This window comes from Dermacentor albipictus, chromosome 4 (genome assembly GCF_038994185.2).
Source record: "Dermacentor albipictus isolate Rhodes 1998 colony chromosome 4, USDA_Dalb.pri_finalv2, whole genome shotgun sequence".
Classification (NCBI taxonomy): domain Eukaryota; kingdom Metazoa; phylum Arthropoda; class Arachnida; order Ixodida; family Ixodidae; genus Dermacentor; species Dermacentor albipictus.
Window position 1 is genome coordinate 32,837,817 of NC_091824.1, and position 26,058 is coordinate 32,863,874.

A 26,058-nucleotide genomic window follows, 5' to 3' on the forward strand; every position below is an offset into this window, starting at 1 on the left:
GTACGTGAGCGGCCTGATTGGTCTGCATGGTCCAGCCACCTGTTGGCGCTGAGCTTAACCAGCCAAACAGAGCGCTAATATTGCTCTAACCAAGTGTAAAACATTTTAAACATTTACAAAAACAATGTGTTAATGATTACACTCCTGTGAAAAATTTACACCAGCAGGAAAGAAGAATACATTTCGTCTCGTCAGACAACTCTCGTCAAAATGGAGCACGTTATAACACAAGCAGACGATGCTTGCTGTGTGCCAGAAGTGCAGTGAGAAATTGTTCTTGTGCATTCTCCTTCTGTTACTTTCTTTTTATAGAAACAAATTAACCAACATTCCAACTATTACGAGGAACATTTGTTCACCATAAAGGTAGAAAAATTATCGATGTCACGCCCGGGGCAGCCAATCAGATAGCTCGCCCTACTAACGTCAATTGGGTGATATACGTCACATGGGTCGGGGGGCAGCTAAAAATTCTGCCGAGCAGTGTGCTGCAATCGGCAGCGAACTACATTTTTAAAACTTTATAATAAATTACACGCTTTATGCGGAACACTTAGATCCATCAATTAATGATCAGAAGGACCTACTCTAACAACTCAGTACGTCTGTACAAAATCGTCAAAATCGTTAATTTTCATCATTGCAGCAGGAGAGGTCGAGAAAGAAAGCTGGAATAACAGCTTGACTAGTTCCGTGCTCCCGAAAAGAAGTACAAAATGTCACAAAAGCAATAGGAATACAAATGACAGATTTCACAAGCATCACTTTCGTGTTCAGAAAACAAAAAATGTTCTACCACACACACACAGATGAGGAGAAACAAACAAACATGAATTGCAGTAAATTTGGACACACTCCCGCAGAAAAAAACGTGCCACTTCACTACGTGCACTAGTGACTTTACAATGCCATCCTAAAAGGAAACAAAAACAAACTGGATACGCACAATCAACTGAATTGAATTCTGGGTTTTCATGTGCGAATGCCACTAGTATTTGATTATGAAGCGCGCCATAGTGGGGGACTCCCGATTAATTTTGAACACCTGAGTTTTTTGAGCGTGCCCCCAATGCACGGGACATGGGCGTTTTTTGCATTTCGCCCCCCATCGAAATGTGGTCGCTGCGGCTAGGATTTAATCCCGCAAAATCGTGCTTTTCAGCACGCCATAGTCGCTAAGCCACTGCAGTGGGTACGCACAAGCAAGCAAAGTGTACCAGAATATAAGTCAGCGTGTACACTAATTACATAAAATGTTGCATTTAAATAGCAAGACACTAACGTGATTGCAGAGACGCATGTGAGACATATACAGTCAAACCCACTTATAACTATATTCAAGTGCCAAGAAAATCCCACTATTATATCCGATAACTGTTATAACAGGGTCATACGAAAATAGCAGAGATGGCAAACATTCTAACATTTCAATTAGAAAGAAAGAAGTACGGTCGAGCCCATTTAAAGCAACACTGGTTTTAACAATACTCAGATGTAACAAAGAGCAACTGGTGCACTGTGAACTTTTGTATATGCTCTATGGTAAACTAAACCCTACTAAGATGTACCCATGCTGCACTACCAGCTATAATTAAATCTGGCTACTGGCTGACTGCACTGAAAAGAAATAGAATGCAAATTCAGGGGGCGAGGGGGGGGGGGGGGAAGAATATGCCACCCGCTTTTCCACACAGCATGCCTACTTCACCTGTCTCCCTTCCACCCCTCCACCGTAGGTGAAAAGGTGAGAGAGACGAGAGAGGGAGTGCGAGGCCAGCAATGCAATGCAACGAAGGTGTGCTGACAGGGTTGTAGCCGCGCTTTTTCTGTATTTTTGTTAAAGGATTTTGCGTCCTTTTTCCTTTCGATGCATGTACCCAGTAGCCAGATGTAATTGTTATTCTAACTGATAATGTGGCATTGGCCACTGTAGAAATTATTGCATTTTGCCACAGAACACATACAAAAGTTGATGGTGCATGGCCTGCTAGCTGTTGTATCCATTATACTGTTTGAATTGATAGTGGTATGAGTGGGTTACACTATGTACAGTCCAAACCACTTCTAACAATACTGGTTTTAACAATGTGTTGGATATAACAGTGAGCACTAGTGCCATCGTGATTTTTGTGTGTGTTACATAAACAGCTTACCAGAATGTTTCCAGATGTTCCTACTCTGAGTTATTGGTTTTAACAATTAAATCTGGCTACTCGGTGTGTCTGAGTTGAAAGGAGAAGGAACACAAAATCCTGAAAAAGAAATCAAACAAAAATAATGCGAGCCCCCGCATTCATCTGCATGCCAAAGTACAGATAATTAAATGAGAGAGCTTTTTACTTATATACTTCTGCCATAGAAAAAGAAGCTTTGTTTTCTTAGCTTTTTTTTTCTCAGCACTAATCAACCATCGCATGCTGCCTTTCTAACGCAATCTTTTTCACTTGGTCTTGCCTTATATGATGAATAGAATCGCTTGCATGTAAAAAATAATTAGTCTTTAATACAAGATTTTTTTTTTGTCTTTAATGTGACAGCATTATATGGCTCATGAGGCAGAAAATCTGGTGCAGTCGGCATTGGTTTGACCAAAGACACTGAACCCTCGACCTTTGGTGTTAATGAAGGTGAAGTTAATTAAAGCACAGTTAATTAAGGTAGAGTTAAGGCACTCAAACCCAGGGCCTTTCATGGAAGTCGAACCAGTGACCTTTGGTGTTAAGGTGAAGTTAATTAAGGCAGAATGAAATGAGGTACAGTTAATTACGACACTCAAATCCACGACCTTCATTGGGAGTCCAACCCTCGACCTCTGGTGGGAGTAGAACCCACGACCTTTCGTTGTGGCATAATGTCCAAGCGTTTCGCAGTGGTTGCAGTGCTTTCGCATTCATCCACGTAGAGATGACTACATGGCCCTTGAATGTTTTTTACCATTCTTTTAAGGAGTAAAAAAAAGGGGGCTGAGGAGCGTTAAATCAGTTTATAGTGGCAGAATCCTTCAAAATTTTGTTTGCACTTTCCTGGCAGATGCCAGTAGATTATTAACAGTGAAAATGAGGCACAATATTGCATATAAAGGTAGTGCTTATGAGATTGCTCTGACATGTCTTTTGGGTTATTTCGATGCATCTTCACAGCATCACTCAAGCTGCACAATGGTTAGCATGTAGAACTCGCATGCACAAGGACAAGAGCTTAAATTCCAGTGACGCTGGTTTTGGACGGAAGACAAAGCTGCAAATGAACGGGTAGCCTGACGACAACAAGGCTTACTGTTCTTTTATTTTATTTCACTCGCACAATATCGCGTACATATGTCCAAGCAAGGGACGGTTACAGTATGCAGGAGTGGGACTGCCCAAGTCATTTTGGAGCAATTTTCGGAGCAAGTAAAATTGTGTTTTGTAGCCATCTGGAGCAGATAAAATTTCATTCGAAGCAGTTTGGAACAAGCTAATCAGAATTTGGGTAGAATAGTGGAATATGGAAGCGCACTCGAAACCATAAGAAAACAGAATAAACCAACACAAAACGCGTAGTAGAAGCGCGCTTTGTAGCTATAGCGTACTAGAATATAGAAAAGTGGGTTGAGTGGCAGCACGGTGCATGCTTTCTTGTAAAGCCGAAAACATCCTTGGCACTACAATCGAACTATATATTCTCGCCCCTACACTCATGATGATGGTGGAAAAGGTTCTCAAATTATGCGGTTCCATCAAATCATGATTTCTGGGTCGCGATATGTCACAGTAGACCCACACAGCCACAATCATCTCTCGGCTGGTATAACACAAAACTACTGTAATCTGTTTTTATGACGGCAACGATTATATTGAGTCTCCAGGCGCATTTGTGCCATCATTGTTGCCCTGATGTTCTGTATAAAGTTCAGGGGTGATAACATTGTCGCCACACAACGTATGCTGTATGTGCGAGTGACAGAGTACGAGGGTAAGCCAACAATGGCAGCTCAATTTTGCGCATGCAAGGGAGCAAAGCGAGAAGGAACCGTGCTGTATTCCGTTTTGTGCAAGGTACCAGGGCAGAGGAGGGAGGGGGGGTTCTACTATGGCGGCTGCTGCCAATGGTGCAGCCTATCTTGAGAGCAATATGCGATGGCAACAGAGTGCAAGTCCTGATAGCTTCGTGAGTGCTGTATTTTCGCTGCTTACCTAGCTTGCGATGAAGTGAGGCAGCACGAAGATCAATACACTCGCTGATGCTGCCACGTTTCGTCACTCCAGTGTTTCAACAGCGAGTTTCTGTGGTCATCTAGTGAGTTGTGTTCATGTTTGCTTGTGCATGCGTGATGCCATACCTGTTAATTTAGTTGGCAAACAAATGTTTACAAGTTAATACGGCCGACAGAACTACTATCCTTACTTTGTACGGTTGTCTACTATATTTGCCATCGCAATCGATGCTTTGCTTTTAGAGCAAAACTGTGACATTTTATTAAAAATCTGCCATTACCCCTTCGTGATAGGTGAAGACGACTCAGGCCTCAGCCATACGGCAATAAAACAGATTGGAATAGTTTCATGTTAGACCAGCCCTGGGGAATGAGACGCCCACCTGCTAAACCCGCTGCACAGGCACGTACCCGGGGGGGGGCCCGGGGGGGGCCCGGGGGCCCCCCCCCCTGAAATCATATGGCATACCCCCTCCCCCCCTCCCCACCCACGCCACCACTCCTCACACATTCCTAAAGCGCTGCCAGATCAATGTTGAGACTTGGCAGCTGATCATCGGTCAGCATTATGCTGCCTTTTTCACTCCTTTTGGATGGCGGTAGTTATCAGCATCTCTTGGGATGTGAAGGCCAGTTTTCTCATAGATTCGGCGCCCGCGCGATTAACTCGAGATGCGTTCATTTGTCACCTTCCATTCAACTGTCAGGCGCATAGCTGTTGCTTTTGTTAGTTCAACCTTCTTTGTTTAGGCTCATCCTGTGACCAGGAAAGGGATGCGGCTGTTAGTCAGCTGGTCTGTACTGTCGTGGAACAAGTTGCGGGCAGAGAAAACGACAATTGCGTTGAACTTTTCCTTCTGCTTCATTATTTCCTTGAATGACAGCTCGCCGCGACGCTGGCAGATGCCCGGAATCATATACACGTGATATGGGTTAGATAAGGTGGGAAATAAAATAATGTGAAACAGCGTCCATCACGAAAACCTGCAATAACCCTTAAACCCATAATCAAGATGACTGTCGCCCGTTACCTCGTCTGGTTTTTCCCTTTTCCCACTTTTCGTGCAAAATTGGCAACTGGAAACAAAAATCGCAAGGAGTTGAGAAATCAAGCGATCTACTAAGGGAAAGAGCCAAGGCAACAACCAAACTGCAAGGAAAAGCGAATTTAACAACAAATCTAACAAATATAACCGTTGCTTATGAAAATATTTATGGATCAACATCTTTTTATTTAAAAAGGAAGTAGAGAAAACGCCGCCGGAAGCGGAGAACAATTACGTGTTTTGAATGACGCTTCTACAGTTAAAGGTCAAACCGCCTCACGTAGCCACTTCTCTATTGTGCTTATGTGGGTGTTTTTCTAACCTTTCGCTGTGGGCGCAGTACGTCTACAATCGCAGTATCCTGCGCTCTACGCGGTTGTATGGGACTGGCGGCCACACAGCGGTGCGCAACTTCCCAAATAACAACACGAGTCGTTTTCGCACTTGGAGCTGTAAACGAGGAATCCAAAAGAACTGTGATTGTTCCGCAAATATATATTTCGCTATAATTCTTCCAGAGCTAATACAAAAAATGCTACTATAGTCGGAGACAACTTAAGTCTACAGTGAAGCCTCGCCCACGCCCTCATTACAACCAGCCACTGTTCCTCCACGAGGCTGCAAATAATCCGTACTTCAAACTTTTCCTGTTACCCAAATAAGGCGGTAACCACAAAAAAGTAAAATTATCAGCGCTTAATTTTACACGGTTTCCCTCGCCTATTACAGTGGAATGACGAAAGCCCAATTCTTTATTGAACTGAAATGCTTGCTTCGCTGCAACTATTTATTGTCAAGCTTCACTTCAGTGGGCAGTGACGTTTCATGAGTAAACCGGCTCAGCAGTGAAAAGAACTGTACCGCAGACTTTTGAAGAGTGAAATATACTCAGACTCCGTACACTTTGTACATGTCTGTTGCACACCTCATTGCTTCCGCCGATGGAAAGACTCTTCAAGAACAGCGGACGATCCGGCGCTATCAAGCACGACGCCATTTCGATAAGGCCGCATGATGATGATTTTGTTTGCTTCTGTGATTAACTGGCGGAGTAATATTGCTACATGCGTGTGGTATTTGTTTGAACGAGGCGCGTGGTTGCCATCACTCCAGAAAAGAGGAGAAGAACGAACTGGGCTCGCGCTGTGAATCTAACCGGTCAGCGCTGCAAGTGTTGTTGTAAATATAACCTATAAATAGTTTCTCGTCTTACTGACTCGTCTTTCGCGTAAGAATATCTACAGAGGTTCTACAGTTACGTGAATTCTACACAAGAAAAGCAGGGAGATACCTATAAAGAAAGGGGTCAGATGGGGAGACACAATTTCTCCAAAGCTATTCACTGCTTGCTTAGAAGAATTCAAGCTATTAAGCTGGGAGGGCTTAGCAGTAAAGATCGACGGCGAATATCTCAGCAACCTTCGGTTTGCCGATGACATTGTTCTATTCAACAACAATGCAGACGAGTTACAACAAATCATTGGAGACCTTAACAGAGAGAGTGTAAGAGTGGGGTTGAATATTAATATGCAGAAGACAAAGATAATGATAAATAGCCGGGCAAAGGAGCAAGAGATCAGGATCACCCGTGGGCCTCTAGAGACTGTGAAGGAGCATGCTTACCTAGGTCAATTAATCACAGGGAACCCTGATTATGAGAAGTAAATTCACAGAAGAATAAAAATGGGTTGGATCGCATACGGCAGACATTGCCAGCTCCTGACTGGAAGCTTGCCATCATCATTGAAAAGTAAGGTGTGCAATCAGTGCATTTTGCCAATGCTGACATATGGGGCAGAGAGTCGGAGACTGACAAAGATGTTTGAGAGCAAGGACCACGCAAAGAGCGATGGAACGAAGATTGCTAGGCATAACATTAAGATACAGAAAGACAGTTGTTCGGATCAGAGAGCAAACGGGTATAGACGATGTTCTAATTGACATCAAGAGAAAAAAATGGAGCTGGGCAGGTCATGTAATGCACTGGTTAGATAACCGTTGGACCATTAGGGTTGCAGAACGGGTACCAAGAGAAGGAAAACGCAATCGAGAACGACAAAAGACTAGGTGGAGCGATGAAATTAGGAAATTCGCGGGCGCTAGTTGGAATCGGTTGGCGCAGGACAGGGGTAATTGGAGATCGCAGGGAGAGGCCTTCGTCCTGCAGTGGACTTAAAACAGGATGATGATGATGATGATGATGAAGAATAAGAAGAAGAAGAAGAAGGTGGTGGGCCCCCCCACAAAAAAAAATCCTGGGTACATGCCTGCCGCTGCAACATGCATCTCCCTAGTATATAGTTCGCTTGCAAGGGCGCTCAGCCTAATTTTCATTGTTTTGCACCTCAGCTAGAGATTACCATGCTGCTCGGCCAACTCGACCATATTGTAGACTTGCAGACAACTTTTCTTGGCTATGAAGCAAAATCTACGGGGGCAGAGCTGTATTTGTACACAATGTAGTCTGGATGTGCTCAGCAGCACTTTCACCAACCTCACACAACCTCTTCACTTTAGTGAAGGCAGGTGAAATTAACTCGGCGTGAATCAATCATATTTATTCACATCTGATATGTACCAAGTTCCTGAACAGCGAGAAACGTAACCTGTGTCGGAGCTCCTAAGCAGCTGTATGGCATCAATTAGGACTTGGATACGTAACCTATGCTGGCGTCGGTATAGCTGGCACAGCAGTCAGCTTACTCGCTCATTTGTGCATGCCAAAGGTTGTCATTTTTAGATGAATTAACTCGGTTTCTGAGTAGACACTGCAAACACTTGTTTTGTGAGCTTCAACAGTTTTCTGCTGCTGAAGTTGGTCAACAGCCTCTCAGGGCAGTTGAATGGTGGGACAGCAAGCGACAACCACTCACCAGAAGGCATGGGCGCCATTCTGCGTTTGAGGAATGTGCAAAACGTGCGACTGCCTCGGGCGTGCAAGAACTCGAAAGAGGATACTAAAAATACACCAGAACACCAATAGCTGACTGGTGAACGTTATGCATCGTTCCAAATTAGGTCCTGCATAATAATAATAATAATAATGTTTTGTGCTTACCATGTAATAAAACATGAACGCAATTGCGGGACTACTTCCAGCAGCGGTGATATAGGCCCGCTTTGTTTCCTTAGCCTTCGCTTCATAGCCAAGAAAAGTTAACCGCAAGTGTAGCACACTCTAAATACAGCCACCCTGGCTGTGCCGACAGAAGCGACAATAGTCGAGAGTGGCCACACGCATGCTGACCACTTGCCGGAAGTGTAGAAAAGTCCAGCGTTAAAAGAGCGAAAAATTGTGAAAAACTGTGCGGGAGGCGCCGTCGCGCGCTGTGTGGAATGGGAATGGCTGCACTTTCCTTCAGAGAACGACTCTACTCGGTGTTCGCGGCAACTGCCGAAGCACACAGGCTGGAGCCGTTATGGTGCTGCATGGCACAACTTCGGTCAATTTTCTGTGTTTGGAGCACCTGGGTACAGGAATTTGCATTCATATCGAAATGGCACAATCGGTGCAGGAGTCCCACCCCTGAACATGAGCACATACAAAAGAAATGTGAACACAGAAAAATCATCAAAGGTCACAAAAATATAATAGTAAGACAGTCTAGAAAATGCATCATGCAGGTGATCGGAACCAATGGAAATTTCAATGTAACGCATTCTAATCGCAAATTGTTTCCAGGAAAACAAGTATTTAAAGCAGTTAGTTTGTGAAATATTGATTGAATGCATGGACAGTGTTTGTGACTGGATCCAACTTGCATTTTTATCTATATTCATCTGGCACAAAAATAAGCACACAGACTTTTTTTCACTCAGTGTTTGAAACAACACGTCATTTATTTCTATATTACACTCGGGGTTTCTGCATACCAAAACCACGAAGTGATTAAGAGGCACACTGTAGTGGGGGATTCCGGAATATTTTGACCACCTGGGGTTCTTTAACATGCATCCCATGCACAGTACACAAGCGTAACTGCATTTCACCCCCATCAAAATGCGGCCACGGCGCCTGGAATTTGGTACCATGACCTTGTGCTTAGCAGCATAATGTCAAAGCGTTTGCAATCATGGTGGGTGTCATTTATTTCTTCTCTAATGCTCAAACAAATGTATTTGTTGGTAATAGCTTAATTTCTCTCCGAAGCTTTCTTCAAAGTGTCAAGTACAGGCTGCTGCAGACACCCATAGCATTCAGCTGTCCTACAGAGAGTGCATTCTTTGAACAATGCATCTTACTTGGAGCACAGACAAAAAAATATATTTTTGCTAGTTTAAGTGTATATACTGTAGAAGATTTTTATTAAAATTAGAAATATTTTGACAAGTAATGAACACAGTAATGAATGCAGAAGACTGGCAGAAAGCACTAAAAGGGACAAATAGGAGATACTGCAGTACAATTAAAGCTCAATATAATGAAATTATCAATATATCAAAGCATTTTTCTAAAAAGATTTTTATAACTTGTCCACAGAACACCACCAATTTTGAACCTCAATATAATGAACTATGTTTATACACAATTTCAATATAAAAAAATTTTCATTGCCGCCAATAGGTACTGCGGAATCAAGGAAGACAATCTGATCCGCATTATCCACGCCTTCGTGCTCTGCCACCTCGCTTATTCAGGGGCTATGCACAATTGGCTCGTATCGGAGCGCAACAAGATCAACGCCTTAATCAGAAGAGTCTTCAAGCTTGCCGTCGGCCTTCCCATGCGAACGCACACAAAAGACCTTCTCAATTTGGGAATTCACAACACGTTCGAAGAAATCGTTGAAGCCCAAGAATTTTCCCAGTTCGTCAGACTCTCCGGTACCCCAGCGGGCCGAGCCATACTTGGCAAGCTGGGACGTAACCCCATGGTCATCAGTCTCGACGCTGTGAAGCTGCCCAGCGACGTAAGGTCCAAAATTTACATACACCGGGTGCCACGAAATATGCATCCCACCTACAACGAAGGACGAAGGCGAGCCAGGGGTAAAGCTCTGCTCGCCAGTGCCCGCTTGAACAAGGACCGAACATGCTTCGTAGACGCTGCTTCCTACGTTCAAGAAGAGGCCTTCTCCTCAGTGGTCATCGACTGTGATGCTAAAATCCTTAGCTGCGCTACCGTCCGCACTTCTAATTCCAGCGTTGCAGAGCAAGTTGCTATTGCTCTTGCATTGACGGACAGTGTACATGACACGATTTATTCGGATTCTAAGGCCGCTGTCAGGGCCTTTCAGATGGGAATGGTGGCTCCCCAGGCCCTACGTATCATCCAAAGTACCAAAGACATGAAACATCACTCTTTGGCCTGGTTCCCTGCGCACCTTGGGACCATTGAGGGTGCCTTGATCAACCCCAACGAGGAGGCGCACTCGGCTGCACGAGGTTTGACTGACCGTGCGCTGGGCAACGCGTCCTCTCCTGGGCGACCCGAGCCTCTCTGCTCGTACAACGAAATATGCCAATACAATTATCTGTCAAGAAGAGTCCTACCTTCGCCGCACTCCTCGCTGTGCAGGGCCCAGGCAGTCACTCTCAGACTACTGCAAACAAGCACTTACCCGAGCCCCGCAGCGCTACACACAATGTACCCCGACCGGTTCCCAAGCCCGGATTGCCCTCTGTGTGGTGACTATGCGGACTTCGAACATGTCCTGTGGGGCTGCGCCTCTGCCGGTCCTCCTTTCACTCAAGAGGAAATGAAGAAGCTGATTAGGGCCCAGGATCAGACCTCTCAAACCCTGGCAGTCCAGAGGGCTCGCGACAGGGCCGTCAGGTTCCACCTGATGGTCCCCGAGTGGGCCTAGCCAGGTGGCGTGGCGTTTGCTTACGTCTCTAGTGGACAAAATAAAGTTGTTTCACTCACTCACTCACTCACTGCTGGCGCAAAGAAATATGGGGATAATAAATGAAAAGTTCGACGGATGCAGACAGTAAAAATTATGTGGATCCCACGCACTGTGGGAATCGATGTAAGCGAAACTTTCCGTGCCCCTTGATTTGAGTGATGATAATTTGCAGTGATGTTGACGGCGAATGTTTTAATTTCTTCAACGTTTAGTACAACGCAAGAGCGGCGAGTTGATGTTAAACGTTACTTTGTATGCACCACTGCTGTTTGTCTGCATAGTACACAGAACACACAGCAAGACGTGTCTGCTGGAGGCGTTGTTGCATGCCTTTGTTCACAACCTTCGACAAGGCTAGCATTGTCACTGCCTCATATGGCACATCGCATTGTGGCAGAAGCATTAAACTTGAATTAGATTATGGAGCCGTACGTGGCAAAACCACAATCGGATTATGAGGCATGCCATAGTGGTGGAATCTAGATAAATTTTCGCCCCCTAGTAACGTACCGCTGAATCTAAGTACACGAGTGCTTTAGTATTTCACCCTCGTCGATATGCAGCTGCCACGGCCACGATCGAACCCGGGACCTCGAGCAACACCACAGCTTCAAAGCTACTTCAGCGGGCACAGAAGTGCTGATTTGATGTGTGGCCACTTCCATATGTGTCGCCTCGACACTATAGGCACCATAGTGTCGCCTCGACGCTAAGGTGCCTTACTGCGGCTTTGCATTTGCGCACCCTGCATCAGTTGTCCACTTGACAAATTTGCACGGTGTTCATTTTAAAGAAATAGCAGAAACGTACCGTACCATACGGTACCTCGAACTTAGACATCCACTTTGTCCGTAACCGCTCTTACGTCTAGTAGTAACGTTCTCTTGTCCCCCATGTATGCAAACGAAGAGTGGCAAGGCTGCTGCTCACTCGTTTCACGACTGCATCAGTTGTACCCATCCTCTGTTTGCTCTCCCTACCTCCTCTCTACCATTCTATTCATCTCTCCGCCGGACTGTTCCCATGTTAGTACAAACATAAGCGCTGCAGTTTCTGAGATGGCGTGGCATCATGTGCGCTGTCTTCCCCGCGTGATTAGTGCTTGAGGTTGCATAATCTAGAGTTTCAGACAAGCATTGCAGATCAAGCATTTGCTCCTATCTGCGAGCACTTTTCCTGATAACGATGTCCCTTTGCAGGCGACACTATAGCCACAGCTACAGAGTGGACGTGAAGGCATGGCTGGCTTCACTTCGTACCACCAATGTGAAGCTGTTGCTGACGTGGCATAGCACCGTATCTTTCGGCACTGAGTCTACAATTCAACTAAACGAATTTTTTCTCATCCCAATTTGTTCTTCCCCCGATATCCCACTAATTCTAAAAACATTGTGGCCTCTCCTGTGCAAGAAAAATCCATTGGAGACTGTTTTTGTATAAAGGTGAAATTTCAGGGTAAGAAAAATTTGATATAATAAAGCAAATTGCCGATTTTACCAACTTTGTTATATAGAGGTTTAACTGCATCCACTTTATGCTTATCTACCAGTAGCAGTCCCAGTCTTAACTGAAGGCGTAAGAACTGCCAAAGAAAATTATCCCACAGATCAAGGCAAATTAAAATTGACGCAGCAGTTATGAGTGCATAACGCGGATGCTTAAGCATTAACTGTGGTCAAGACTAGGCATTTACCGTCCCAATCTCGACCTCACCAAATCGTTTGGAGATCTGAGGGTCCTGTTTTCTGCATGACACCTTAGTATAAACGATGTTTTATAGCATTCTCATTTAAATTATTAAGCTCCTCCCCAAATACTCAAGTGCTTGTCTGCTTGACAGCATGCACTAGAAGCAATGCCGCGATATTAAGCACCATCTGGTTAATGTGATGTGGCAGAAAACACCTGCGCTGCCACTGACTCCCAAAGGGAAAGGTGAAACATGACTGCGCCGCACAGAACTTCCATTTTACTGCAGGCACAATCGATCGGTTCCGTTGCTCCTGACGCACGGACGGCAACGCCATCTGGTGTTGTTGCCGGGAACCAAGCTTTGCATCATGTGACCAAACTCTCCTCTGTCATCGGTAGAAGCACATCTGACAACATGTGCACTTCGACTAATGGAAGCAGCTTATACTCGCACAGGCATCCAATGATCTTTGTGTGCAGCCATGGTTTCGGTGGAAGACAGCGGCACCGACAACACTGACAGCATGAAACTGAAGAACGAGCTAAGAAAAGATGATGCTTCAAAAGAAAAATAACGAACCTGCAAGCATCCAGAAGGCTGTCTGTTTCAGACTTCTTCGTACCAGCCGCCGGCTTATCGTCAGGCACATCCTCGTCCTTTGTTTCAGGCAATTCGTAGCTGGTGACTCCATATTGCCGACATCGCGTTAAGAAATCACGAAAGTAAACCTGTCCCACCAGAAACAGTACAATGAACATTAGTCTTGAGTGATTAACAAGCCACTACAGTAAAGCTTAATGGAGAGCACTGTGGTTATCGTCTAAGTCAGTCAGTAAAAAGCTTCAATCGAGACATTATGCTGCTAGAAAGATAATTGTTCATAATCATTTTAGACTGGCTGTTGCAGGAAAGTTAGGAACTCACAAGCTCAGATGCACAGCTTATGTCATTTCGTTTATGTTCTCCTTAAAACGCCCAGGGGACGTATTTTGCAGCAATCACTTTCGGCGACAGTGTCGCCTCTGCGATAGTATCTGCGATAGTCTGGCATGCGCTGATTGGCTGGTTGAGCAAAATCGGATGACATAGTGCTCAAACAGCCAATCAGCTCATCCGACTTTGCTGAAACAGCCCATTAGCACACGCCAATGGCCAAGGCGTGGCAAGGCGATAGTATCGCCAAAAGTAATAGTTGCAGAATACATTCCCAGAAGTATTACATAAGTTGGGGCTTCATTCCTAGTGACGAAATCAGAACATAAAGAACAGAAAAAGATAGAGAAATAAGGAAAAAAAAAACTATCACAAAAAGATAAACATTGTGTCACTAGGGTAAACAAATGAAAAAAAAAACAATGCAAGTTGGAGTAGGGGAGGTGTATGTTCAGAACAAGTGGCAGAAGATGGAATAACAGGCAACTTCATCAAAGCATGCATCCCTTTTTATGCAATGCCTCACATCTTTAAGTGTACCAGAGAGCTAGAATAAAGCCAATATTATCCAAATCCATAAGAAGGGAGATGTTACAGAATTCAAGAAATATAGACCCAATAACTTGCTTTCAGGATTGCATAAAATACTCACCAATATAATTGCCAAATGAATAAGGGCAACACTTGTTTTCAATCAACCAAGAGAACAGGCTAGCTTCAGGAAGGGATATTCTACAATGGATCACATCCATGTCATCAATCAGGCAATTGAGAAATCTGCAGAGTACAATTGACCTTTCTATATGGCTTTCATATGCACGTATTATGAAAAGGCATTTGATTCAGGTGAGATACCAGCAGTCATGGAGACATTGCATAATCAAGGAGTACAGGAGGCATACGTGAATATCATGGGAAATACTACCTACAAAGATTCTACAGCTACCTTGGTTTCTCCACAAGGAAAGTAGATAACTGTTCTTTTTTGTTAAGTTAGGGGGTTTTACCTGCCAAAATAATGATCTGATTATGAGACATGCTGTAGAGAGGGACTCTCGATTAATTTTGACCGCCTGGGGTTCTTTAATGAGCACCTATATCTAAGTACGCGGGTTTTTGCATTTTGCCCCCACCGAAATGCAGCTGCATCAGTCGGGATTTGATCCCGCGACCTCATGCTTAGCAGCGCAACACCAAAGCCACTTGGCAACTACGGCAGGTGGAAATTATTTATCACCAAATGGGTCGGGCAAGCAGACACAATCTATCCAATTCTATTTATTCACTGCATGCTTAGAAGAAGCATTCAAGCTATTAGACAGGGAAGGCTTAGGGGTGAGGATCGTCAGCGAATATCTCAGCAGCCTTTGGTCTGCAGGTGACAATGTCCTGTTCAGCAACACTGGAGACGAACCCCAACAAATGACTGAGGAAATTAACCAAGAAAGAAGTGTAAGAGTGCAAGTGCAATGAGAGAGAAAGTGTAAATGCAGAAGACAAAGAAAATGTTCAATAGCCTGGCAAGGGAACAAGAATTCAGGATTGCCAGTCCCCCCCTAGAATCTGTACAGGAATACTTTGATCTAGGTCGATTACTCAAAGCAGACCCTGACCATGACAAGAAAACTTACAGAAGAATAAAAATGGCTAGAGTCTACATGGCAGGCCTTCCCAAATCCTGACTGGGAGCTTAACACTGTTGTTGAAAAGTGCACAATCATTCCATTCTACCAGTGCTAACAGATGGGGCAGAAACTTGGAGGTTAACAAAGAAGCTCGAGGACAGGTTAAGGACAGCGCAAAGAGCAAAGGAACGAAAAATGTTAGGGTAACTTTAAGATACTAGAAGAGAGTGGTGTGAATCGAAGAGCAAACAGGGATAGCTGATGTTCTGGTTGACATTAAGAGAAAGAAGGTGGAGCTGGGCAGGCCATGTAAAGCATAGGGCAGATAACTGGTGGACCGTTAGAGTTACAGAATGGGTGCCAAGGGTAGGGAAGCATAGTCTAAGCCGGCAGAAAATTAGGTGGGGTGATGAAACTAGGAAATTTGCAGGTGCAAATACGAATCAACTAGCACAAGACAGGGGTAACTGAATATTGGTGGGAGAGGCCTTCATTCTGCAGTTGACATGAAAAATGGGCTGATTATAATGATGATGTTTAGAAAGACTAGGTAAGATGGCTAGTTAACATAATCTGAATGATTTAGAGCAAGTGCATAAAGCCATGTTTTCTGGGAGTCTGTTCCAGTGGGCTATTGCATCCAGGAAGAATAAAATGTTCATTGCAGATCCGGGTGATGATGCATGCTATGGGATGACTGCAGTTCAAGCAGGAAGATGTTTGTAAGGGTGGATTTAACAGGGAATTCCAGGAGTGCTGATGGTAATAAAAGGAGTGAGGCAAGCAGAGGCAAGAGATGACAGTCAAACCTCGATATAACAGGGGTCCTATCCAATAATTATTAGATATACAGAACTAAATCTAAAATCTACTTCAAAATGTTGGCTAGCCACATTTGTTAGTACGACATAGTACTACAGTAGAACCTCGTTAAACCGTAACCGCTTAAACAGTAGTTTCATTTTAGAAGTAGTAAAGTCAAATCCCCGACTCAGCGGCCATTGAACATAATGTGTTTTGTATCCGCATAAACCGTACCAACTTATTGCGTACGTATCATTTAACACATAATGTTTACACTTTTCGTCGCGCAAGCATGGCAGTGCGTTGTTTCCATTGGGCAGCCCAGCAGAACAACAAGCTTCAGAGATCAGAACAACGGCCTCCAAGCACCCTGTGCGTGAAGCCACAGAAACATCAACATCATTTTGGTGCCGTGCCAGAGCGTTGTGCTGTTGTGCAAGCGAGAACTCGCGTCATGCAGAAACTCGGATAAAAAAGACGCCGGGTGCTTAGCATTGAAGAAATATTAGACAGCGTTTGTGCTATCGAACGTGACGCGAAAAGTCGGAGCTGGCACGCGACATGGGTCTACTGTTGACTACGGTGTGTGGCATTTGGAATGCAAAGAAGTTGATCGGCGGTGCGGCTGCGACCGCGAAGAGATGTCGGCTACAAAGTCCGACTTTTCGCCATCGTGGCAGTACGGGCGATTCAGGCCCGACAGTGGTAGAAGCTGCGCGTTACATCAGCCTCATCAATGCAATCGTCGCGACGAGAACCCTGCAATGAAAAGGTGCCCCATGACTTCTGCAATGCTACCACGCCTGTACACAGAGAATATGCAACGCCAACAAGGAGTCTGCCACACGAATGTTCGCTGAGAAGAAAGGGCTGGCTGAAAAGCTGGCTCACAGCTTCAGCAAGTTTGAGGCCGCTGTCATTGCCGCTAGGCCGCCATGGCATCAAACGAAAATAACACGTTTGTCGCGCAAAGTAAATAAATACTGCCATGTTTTTTCCCCTTTCATCGCACTCTCTCTAAGTTCCATCTTTGACAGGTAAGTGGGCGATCTCAGGCTATTTTGGTTAAGTAGTACAGTAAAGCCTCGTTAAACCGCACCCGCTTAAACAGTAGTTTCGTTTTAAAAGTAGTAAAGTCAAATCCCTGACTCAGCAGCCATTGAACATAATGTGTTTTGTATCCACATAAGTCATACCGGCTTAGTGCGTACGCATCGGTTAAAGCGTAGCATTTCCACTTTTTGTTGTGCAAACACGGCGGTACGTCATCTCCATCAGGCGGCCCGGCAGAACAACAAGCCTCAGAGATCAGAACAACAGCCTCCAAGCACCCTGTGCGTTTGCGCGTGAAGCCACATCAACATCAACATCATTTCGTCGCCATGCCAGAGAGCGTTGTGGCGTCGTGCAAGTGAGGACTCGCGTCATGCCGAAGCTCGGATAAAAGAGACACAGGGTGCTCAGCATATAAAAAAATTAGGAATCGTCCATGCTATCGAACGTGACACGAAGAAGTCGGCGCTGGCACGCGACAGGGATCTGCTGTTGACTACAGTGTGTGGCATTTGAAATGCAAAGGAGTTGCTCAGCAGCGCTTTTGCGATGACGAAGAGATGTCAGCTACAAGGTTCAACTTTTCGCCATCGTTGCCTCTGTTGCTGCCGAAGTGTCAACTAGCGACAGTGATGAGGACGACACGGAAAGCGACAGCACGGGCGATTCAGGCCCGACAGTGGCAGAAGCTGCTCGTTACGTCAGCCTCATGAATGCAATTGTCGCGACGAGAACAGGGCACAATAATGTAACTACTCCAAATGAAAAGTATTCCATACTCCGGCACCCGGCAATGAAAAAGGCACCCCGGGACTTCTGCAGCACCACTGCGCGCTTGCACGGAGAATACGTAACGCCAACGAGGAATCTGCCAAGCGAGTGTTTGCCGAGAAGAGGGGGCTGGCTGAAAAGCTGGCAGGCAGCTTCAGTAAGTTTGAGGCCGCTGTCATAGTGCTAGCCCGCCACGGCATCAAACGAAAATAACACTTTTGTCGCGCGAAGTGAATAACTACTGCATATTTTTTCCCCTTTCATCGCACTCTCTCCGTGTTCCCTTTCGACAAGTACATGGGCGGTCTCATACTAATTCGGCTAAACAGTACGACCGTTTAGTACATACTTTTTCTGAGCTCCGGCCAACTACGGTTTAACGAGGTTTCACTGTACTACCGTTTAGTACGTACTTTTTCTGAGCTCCAGCCAACTATGGTTTGATGTTTCACTGTACTGCAAAACTGAAATGCTTATTGCAAATAACAGACTTCCTATCCCAGTAACATCTTCAATGGAACTTCTCACTGATGACTGCGTCATGTGCAAAGAAATAACTAACCCTTCTAATTGTCATGACCATCCTGTGCTACCTCAACAACATCTTCAGTTGGTGTGGCACATGGCTCATGGATCATAATGTTAATAAATGTAAAGCAATGAAAATAACATGAAAACCACTCACTCCAATATATACAGCCATCTCCTTAAACCTTTCAGTGCCAAGTTTCTCGGAGGTGAAGCACTCCGAGTGTCGAGTTTTTTTCTTGGATATAATAAAATGAACACAATGGTTTACTTTTGGTTATGCAGAAGGAAAAAAATGACACGGATAAAGCCAAATACCCTTTGGTATGGTCTTCACATTCCTATCTTCGTTACCTAGTTTAGTTTTGAAGCACGCATTTCGGCGATGGCGATGGCGCTGCCTTGTCAGGGTCACTATTCGATGCAGTCAAACTTGCCTCTTCCTCAGATAACAAGTTGTCATCTTCCAAGTCTGAGCTTGGCTCATATTCAGAGCAGCCTCTACAATCAGCAGTTGAAGGGCCTGCCTGAGGAGCCGTCTGGCCTCAGTATGAGCGCGAGTTGGGTACCGGTTGGTGTGAATGGAAGCAACTACGAACGTGAAGTGTAAGCATGAGTATGGACAAAAAGGTTGGTGAGTGGGTATACATACACTTATTTTGCCAACCTATGGTTACACCAACAGTTTAAAACATACCCTGCTTATGGACCTGCTCATGCATCCTCCCAGCACAGATCATCATTTAAAGGTTGCAGTATCACACTTTAGGAACCCTCAGCACTTGCTCCCCTTGTGACTGGAGCCACCGTGAACGATATCAACTGCCTGCTGCCATTGTTTCAATCTCCGATCTCTAAGCCATTAACTCCGTCTTAATTGATCACCTTGTATATCAACCGCTCATGTAGACTATCACTTTTTAAGTCCACACACTCCTCCCGGAAATGCCTGATTGGCCCAGAGTATAAAATGAAATCAGAGTGCCAGCATGCAACGAATGCATGATACTGTACCTCTTCTGTAGCATCAGCAGGGGCACAACACTGCTGTATCGGTATCGACTGGAGCAAACATGCGACGCAATATCCAGTCGAGAAGAAGAACTCTGTTCGGTTCCTAGAAGTGCTGAGACTCGAGCTAGCTGGTCATACATTTTTAGTTTTCTTACCGCATTGTCTTGGAACCCTTATAGAGGTGACGGTGAAGTGAAAAGACATGGCCTCTTTTCCCTTCTTTTTCCCATATTGCTTTTTTAACCACTGGCTTTATTGAAATTCTTTCATGTTGATGCTGCTTTATAACTAAGTTATAGAGTGTGGAATGAGAAAATCGTAACAGCTAGTGGCACTGCCCTCTCTAACTATAGAATTTTTAGCTGTAGCATCGATGAAGTGGCTGAGAAGTAAAGCTTCCCACTGCCAGCCTGCGGGAACAATGTTTAAACTCTTACAGGGCACTCCATATTTCTTTTACAGCATAGCTGTATATATTTCTTTCCTCCTGCACATTTTTCAATGCCTTTGCCTCAAAACTCCGATGCCCTCTATGAGGAGGCAAAGCAAACCAGTAAGGCATGTGTTGACACCTGGCATAGAAAGAAGAAAGCTAATAAACCACCCAATACATTATTTCATACAATAATTACAAGCAGGAACTCTGGCGCTAGTGTCTACAGGAGCTGCAACAGGGGCAGTTCAGCCAGCATGGGAACTGTGGGACGAACATGAATTTGACTAAACTTCGTTTTTCTGCCTTTAAACGTCTCTTCCACCTTGAAAATTTGTCATTGTGTAATAAATATTTAAATAAACATTATTAAAATCATCTGCCAGCAGTATTCGAACTGGCACTCCTCTTGTCCCCTTCCATCTTTCCTTGCACTAAGCAGCCATAAATATAGTTAAACCTCGATGTAACGAACTTCAATATAACGAAACTCTCTATACAACAAAGTATTAAACTTTTCATAACCTTTTGTCATAAAGCACCATGTATTTAGAGCCTCAATATACAGAAGTGTGTTTGTATTAGATTTCATTATAATGAAATTTCGCTTCCTTTCGCAAAGGAGTGCTGGGGTGGCCTGACACAGAGGGGGGCCTGATGGAGATGACATTTTAATCTTGCAATTACAAAAAAATTTTTTTTTTGGGCTATGCATGGTCGTTTTTCATCTACGATATCATCGTACACGTGTCTCGTTGCAGTCTGATCTTACTAAAAATCAGTACATATGTGCATGCGTATGGTGGTGTCTGTTCCCCATATATATGTGTACCGCTTTGTGGAATAAAACCATTGTTGGAAGTTAGCGCCGTGTCCGCGTCTTGCCATTGTCCTTCGTCTCTTTTCGTGTGCTAAAAAACCTCAATAAGATCCTATCATGTGCAGTGCACTTTGTGCTATAGGTGCAAGTGAGTGTTGGAAGGTGAGAGAAGATATATGGTGGCTTCAAGAGTGCCGCCTTTCTGCAGGAGCAATGGGAAAGTGGGGGAGGGGAGCGAGCTCGTGGTCTCTGGTGCATGTCTGGGCCGTGGCTGTGCATGGCTGTAAGTGTGGCTGAGCACACAAGCAGCAGCGCACCCTGCTTTAGAGATAATCTACCACATCTGCAAGGCGTGGGCGTGCGGAGATGGCGTGGCATGACGTAAGCCGTCTTCCTGCGCGTTGAGGTTGCGTAATCTCGAGTCTTGGTGACCCTTTGGAGCAAGAGGCAGAAGAAGCATTCGCTCCTTGCAGCCAGCGCCTTTCATAATAGCGTCATCCCAGTGCGGGCAACGCTATCATCCACGAGGGCGGAGTGCACGCGAAAGCGTGGCTGGCTTCACTTAATTCGTACCGCCGATGCGAATACATATATCATCGACATGGCACGAAACTGTATCATGCGGCGCCGACTCCCAAATTGATCGAAATGAATTGTTCTCTCATTCCAATTAGCTTTTTTCAATCGCCTGATAATTTGGAAAATTCTGTGGCCCTTTTTGTATAAGAGAAATCAATCGGTGACCGTACTTATTTGCATAAAAGGTTGAATTTCAATACAATAAATTTTCGATGTAATGAATCAAATTGCCAATTTTACCAACTTCATTATATTGAGGAATAATTGCATTTATGGTCTACTGAGGATTCGTACACAGAACCTCTAGCACAGAAGCCCGACATCGAAACCATTATGCTTCGAGCGCATGCACTGACAAGCGGCATGGAACGCCCTTATGAATTCCTTGCGGGCAAGCCAGTAATCCCGAGATGCTTGGCATGTTTCAATTTGGACTCCTCGACAGGTTGAGCAGCTATTAGTAGCAGCAATTGTGCGTGTTCGCAGAGTATTGTACAGACACGGAAGGGAAAAGCTCCAAAATAAGTCAAGTTTTACACTCTGTGGTGTGCTTTGTTTTTCCTACACCTCTGCTAATAGCAGAGTGGAATGGCTCCAACTCTTAACTTATATCTTTATTTCTGCAGGACAAGAGTTTAAATTCTCACAGGGCACTGTGCATATTTTTAGAACTACTGCCTTTCTTTCTGTGGGACCAGAGTTGCAATCCTCACAGGGCGCTGCACACGTTTTTTAACTCTTACGTTTTTTTTCGTTTTTTCTACAAATTCCTTGCAGAGCGGTTTGGTACTGTTGTGATAGCCACTGGCAGACATTGAACTGACTAAGGGAAACAGCCCATAACAGGTAGGCTGAAAATCTAAAAAATATAATTGTACAGGAACGGTGATTGACAGAGTGAGGACACTCTGGGACACTCAAAATGTGTAAACGAAAGTACTGCAGTTTTATCAAAATGTACCTCTGATAATCGCAGGATTTCACTCCGGTCCACTGTGACTTTCTTTTGTGTTAGAGAACCGAGAAGTGCCGGTAACAGGAGAAACCTGTCGCAAAGAAAAAGATGTACATAAGAAATCAGAAGCATGCCACATTAACAACTTGTCAAAAATGTTGAAGCACAACCAATGTCTAAGTATATTGTTTCAAGCAAAAAAGATAATAATAATAGATTTGGGGGTTTTGCGTGCCACAACAATGGCCTTTATGAGGCACGCTGTAGTGGGGAACTACGGATTAATTTTGACCTCTTACGGTTCTTCAATATGGATTTGAATAAGTTAACAAGTGCTTTCGCACTCCACCCTGCCACAAGGATCCAACTCGCAACCTCAAGCTCAGCTGTGCTATGCCATAACAACTGGGCGACTACAGCGGGCGAATGCTTCAAGCAACAATCAATGCCTTTAGTCTTCCAAGTTGTACAAGATTATCCCTCAAAAGGGTCTGGGGGCGACCTAGTTGGTACCAATCGTTCATTTTAAACAGCGCCAGAAAACATGGGCAAGGAAGACCACGGGACCACTGCGAGACCAGTGCTGTACTGAGCTCTTCCTTGTCCTTGTTTTTAAAATGTCTCAAATGAAAGAGTAACCTTTCAGGCCCCAAATTATCGAATGTTGACAGACACGCACAAAAAGCTCACAGAGAAGATGGTATGCGCTCTCAAATAGCATTTTCTTCTTTGTGTGTAAAGAGGTAGCAACAGTGATTTCTACAAAAATGCAACACAATTGGCCAAACTGCTTCAGTTCTTTCTCACAGTGAGATGCTATGTAATTAGGTGAACTCCTCTATTATCAGCAGTTCTCTATCATTTACCAATTATAGATGGAACACTAGTCACGGGCGTCAAAACCGTATTTTTACAGTGGCAACATCAATATTACCTTGTGTTTATTTGACCTCGATTATGACAGCTCTGTTCTTAGTAACAGTGACAGTTTGGACACCTTAGAACAATAATCTAGCAATCTGGCTAGATTTAATATTCGTCTTTTGTGTCCTCTCAATGCCAAAATGCATCTGTTTCCTTCTCAACCATCCTTTGCTGGACAGAAGACACCCAGCTCACACAGAATAAATGAGCAGGAAGTATGGGTAAACTGCTTCAATAATCTAAAAAGTGATTTGGATGTTACACCCTAGTGTAAAGTTTAAGGTCTATAGTAACAGACCACACAATATTCTATACACTAAGCTAAATTAGTACAACATGTTTCGCTCATTGCATGTCCTCCCTTCATCTATGCCACTAATCACTCCAAACATTTCTTACTAGCCCCTGCGACAGAAACAGCTTACATTTCCCAAACTATCCTTAACAGGACAGAAAGGAGACAACTACAGCTGAGCTGTATCAGTAAATGGTAGAGGTGCACGAATAAACAAAACTTTTGGATAATGAATCAAATGTCCTATTCGATTTGGTCCTCAAATAGCCTTAGTGGAAAACACATTTTTTTTGTGTGTGCTTTACATCAACTGTACACAATCAAGATGAAATCGAAGCAAATATGCCACATTTTTCATCCCATCTACAGTGGACACAATGGACTAGAGCCCACAGCATCACTCAGTCAGCCAGATTTTTCAGGCTAAAGACAATCACTGGCAATTATATGTTGTCTACTGCAGCACTGTGAGCTGCGTATTGTTTCAAACTTTCTACACCTGCAGCATCAGTCTCATCTCATTAGATTAAATTATGTTTCACTGTAACATACGTTATACAGTAGTGGCTCCATGAGCCCCAGCAATTTGAACCAGAGTAAGGTGTTTCTTTTCACGCGGCTGTCACTGTAGAAAAGGAGATGTCTAGTTGGAATGGTGTACACAGCTATTAATATTTTCTCAAGGTAATGAACCTTATATGATAATGTATGCACCAAAGAGCTGCCTAGTGTGCTTTTAATGAAGCATGCTTTATAATAAGCAGCATAGTGACAAGCTTCCCTAGCCGTGAATACTAGGCTGGCAAGATTGTTCGATATGAATTGTGGGGATGCTGTACATTATTCGAAAGCTAATGAAAATATATTCGATGTTCTATCCAACTCGATTTGCATCTGGTGCAATTCGTTTCATACTTGATTCAGTCTCCAGAACTGCTATTTGCACAACCCTAGTTAATTTCACAATGCCAACGAAACACCCTTACCATGTGAGGAGCCTCAAATAAAGCCCCTGTAAAAAAAAGATTTCCGTTGGGCAATCCAGACGGGCAAATTTAGCGTCATTTTGAGCAGATGCACTTCGCCACTAATTTTCACAATGGCGAAACGATTAAGCATCCACCCTGCATGTGGGAGGTACTGCATTCGAATCCCACTGTTTTTCTAACGGGAAGAGATGCCCTCCGGCCCTGTGCTCAGCTATTGAAAGGGACGCTAAGGGCAAGTACGAACTCGATGTGGGACTATTTAAATATCATTCCAGAAACTTCGCAACGCTTGTTTCGTGCCAAGGAAATAATTAGTTTACCAGAAAACTGCATCTGAAGGGCACAAATACCACTATCGCAATTCAAATCTCCTGCCACCCAAGCAGAGAGTGGCGACGTCGCACATGCCATCACCGTCCTTTGCAGCCACCGGTGAGTCAAACGGCACCCGACAGATGGCGGTACAGTGTTCAGCACAAAACGAAAACGCCCGGCGATGGAGAAATCTAGCAAAGGCAGAGCAGTGGATTCACCGCTGCAGCTGCTTTTGGTGAAGCGGTGTGGATTGTTTGGGCATCTCGTGGCATCGTCACTTGCAGTTTGTGCGAGTTTCGATAGCCAGGAAAACCAGTGCAGCACTACGTGATAACAAAACTACCGAAACAAGAAAGCGCAGTCAGCGCAGAATCGAGTGAAAACTAAACCTTTCGACCGCCCATGTTGTTGTCAAGAGTGATGTCCATCAGTTATTTTTTTCTAAACATAAGATAGATCTCGACAAGAAGCATTTTCCTTTTTCCTATAATGCAATACAATGATGTTTTTATAATGAGTGGTTGAGTACTAGTGACAGAATTTAAATGAGAAGTACCTTCGTCATCGTGTGAGTACCTGAATGTCCTGGGGAAGTCTCTAATCGTGTCCCTGCATTTACGTGAATTTCTCAATTGCTAATGCTCTGTTCACGATATTACTAACGCCTCAGTGATTCTCAAGCACTAATCCATCTCTTTAGCTTGACTTAATATTTGCCTTTAGCGTCTCTTTAAGGGGGTTCTCATTTTCAAAGGGGGCTCTCTAGAGGTTTAAAAAGGTTGTCTCCTGGTCCCACGATGGCAATTTCCCATCAGATAGTTGGCTAAAGCTTTCTAAGGGTTGGAGGAAGCTTCAGCTAGGTGGCTCCTATCCAAATACATGGGATTGAAGCATTAATTTTTCATGGCAACCACTAGGCCGATTTTGATGAGGTTCGTCACACTTAAAAGTAATAACCTAGTGACTGTAGCAAGCGCATTTTGTTATTTAGGTCATCAATTCTTTTAACCAAAAATTGTTGAAATTGAAAAAAAAAAGAAAAGTAGTACTAAACTTTAAACTCGGCAATAAATAAAGATATCAGAATTCTATTAAGACTGCCACGGCAGACTAAACTGATGCATAGTGCACCACTTTGTAATATATGAATCATTTGCGAGTATGACGTTTACAAAACCCTCACAACCACAGCAACAATTTCGAGCAAGCTGTAAAGTTATAACATTTCTCCACTTCA

General features: G+C 44.2%; 1 protein-coding gene across 1 annotated transcript in view; it reads right to left on the reverse strand.

Moving 5' to 3' along the window:
• Tap42 (immunoglobulin binding protein Tap42) overlaps positions 1-26,058 on the reverse strand; it is a 48,222-nt gene that overhangs the window by 19,514 nt on the left and 2,650 nt on the right. Inside the window, exons 3-4 of the mRNA XM_065429578.2 lie at positions 22,305-22,389; positions 13,363-13,511 (exon numbers count right to left, since the gene is read on the reverse strand). Coding sequence (XP_065285650.1) covers positions 13,363-13,511; positions 22,305-22,389 — 234 coding nt within the window. The remainder of the gene's footprint in view (positions 1-13,362; positions 13,512-22,304; positions 22,390-26,058) is intronic.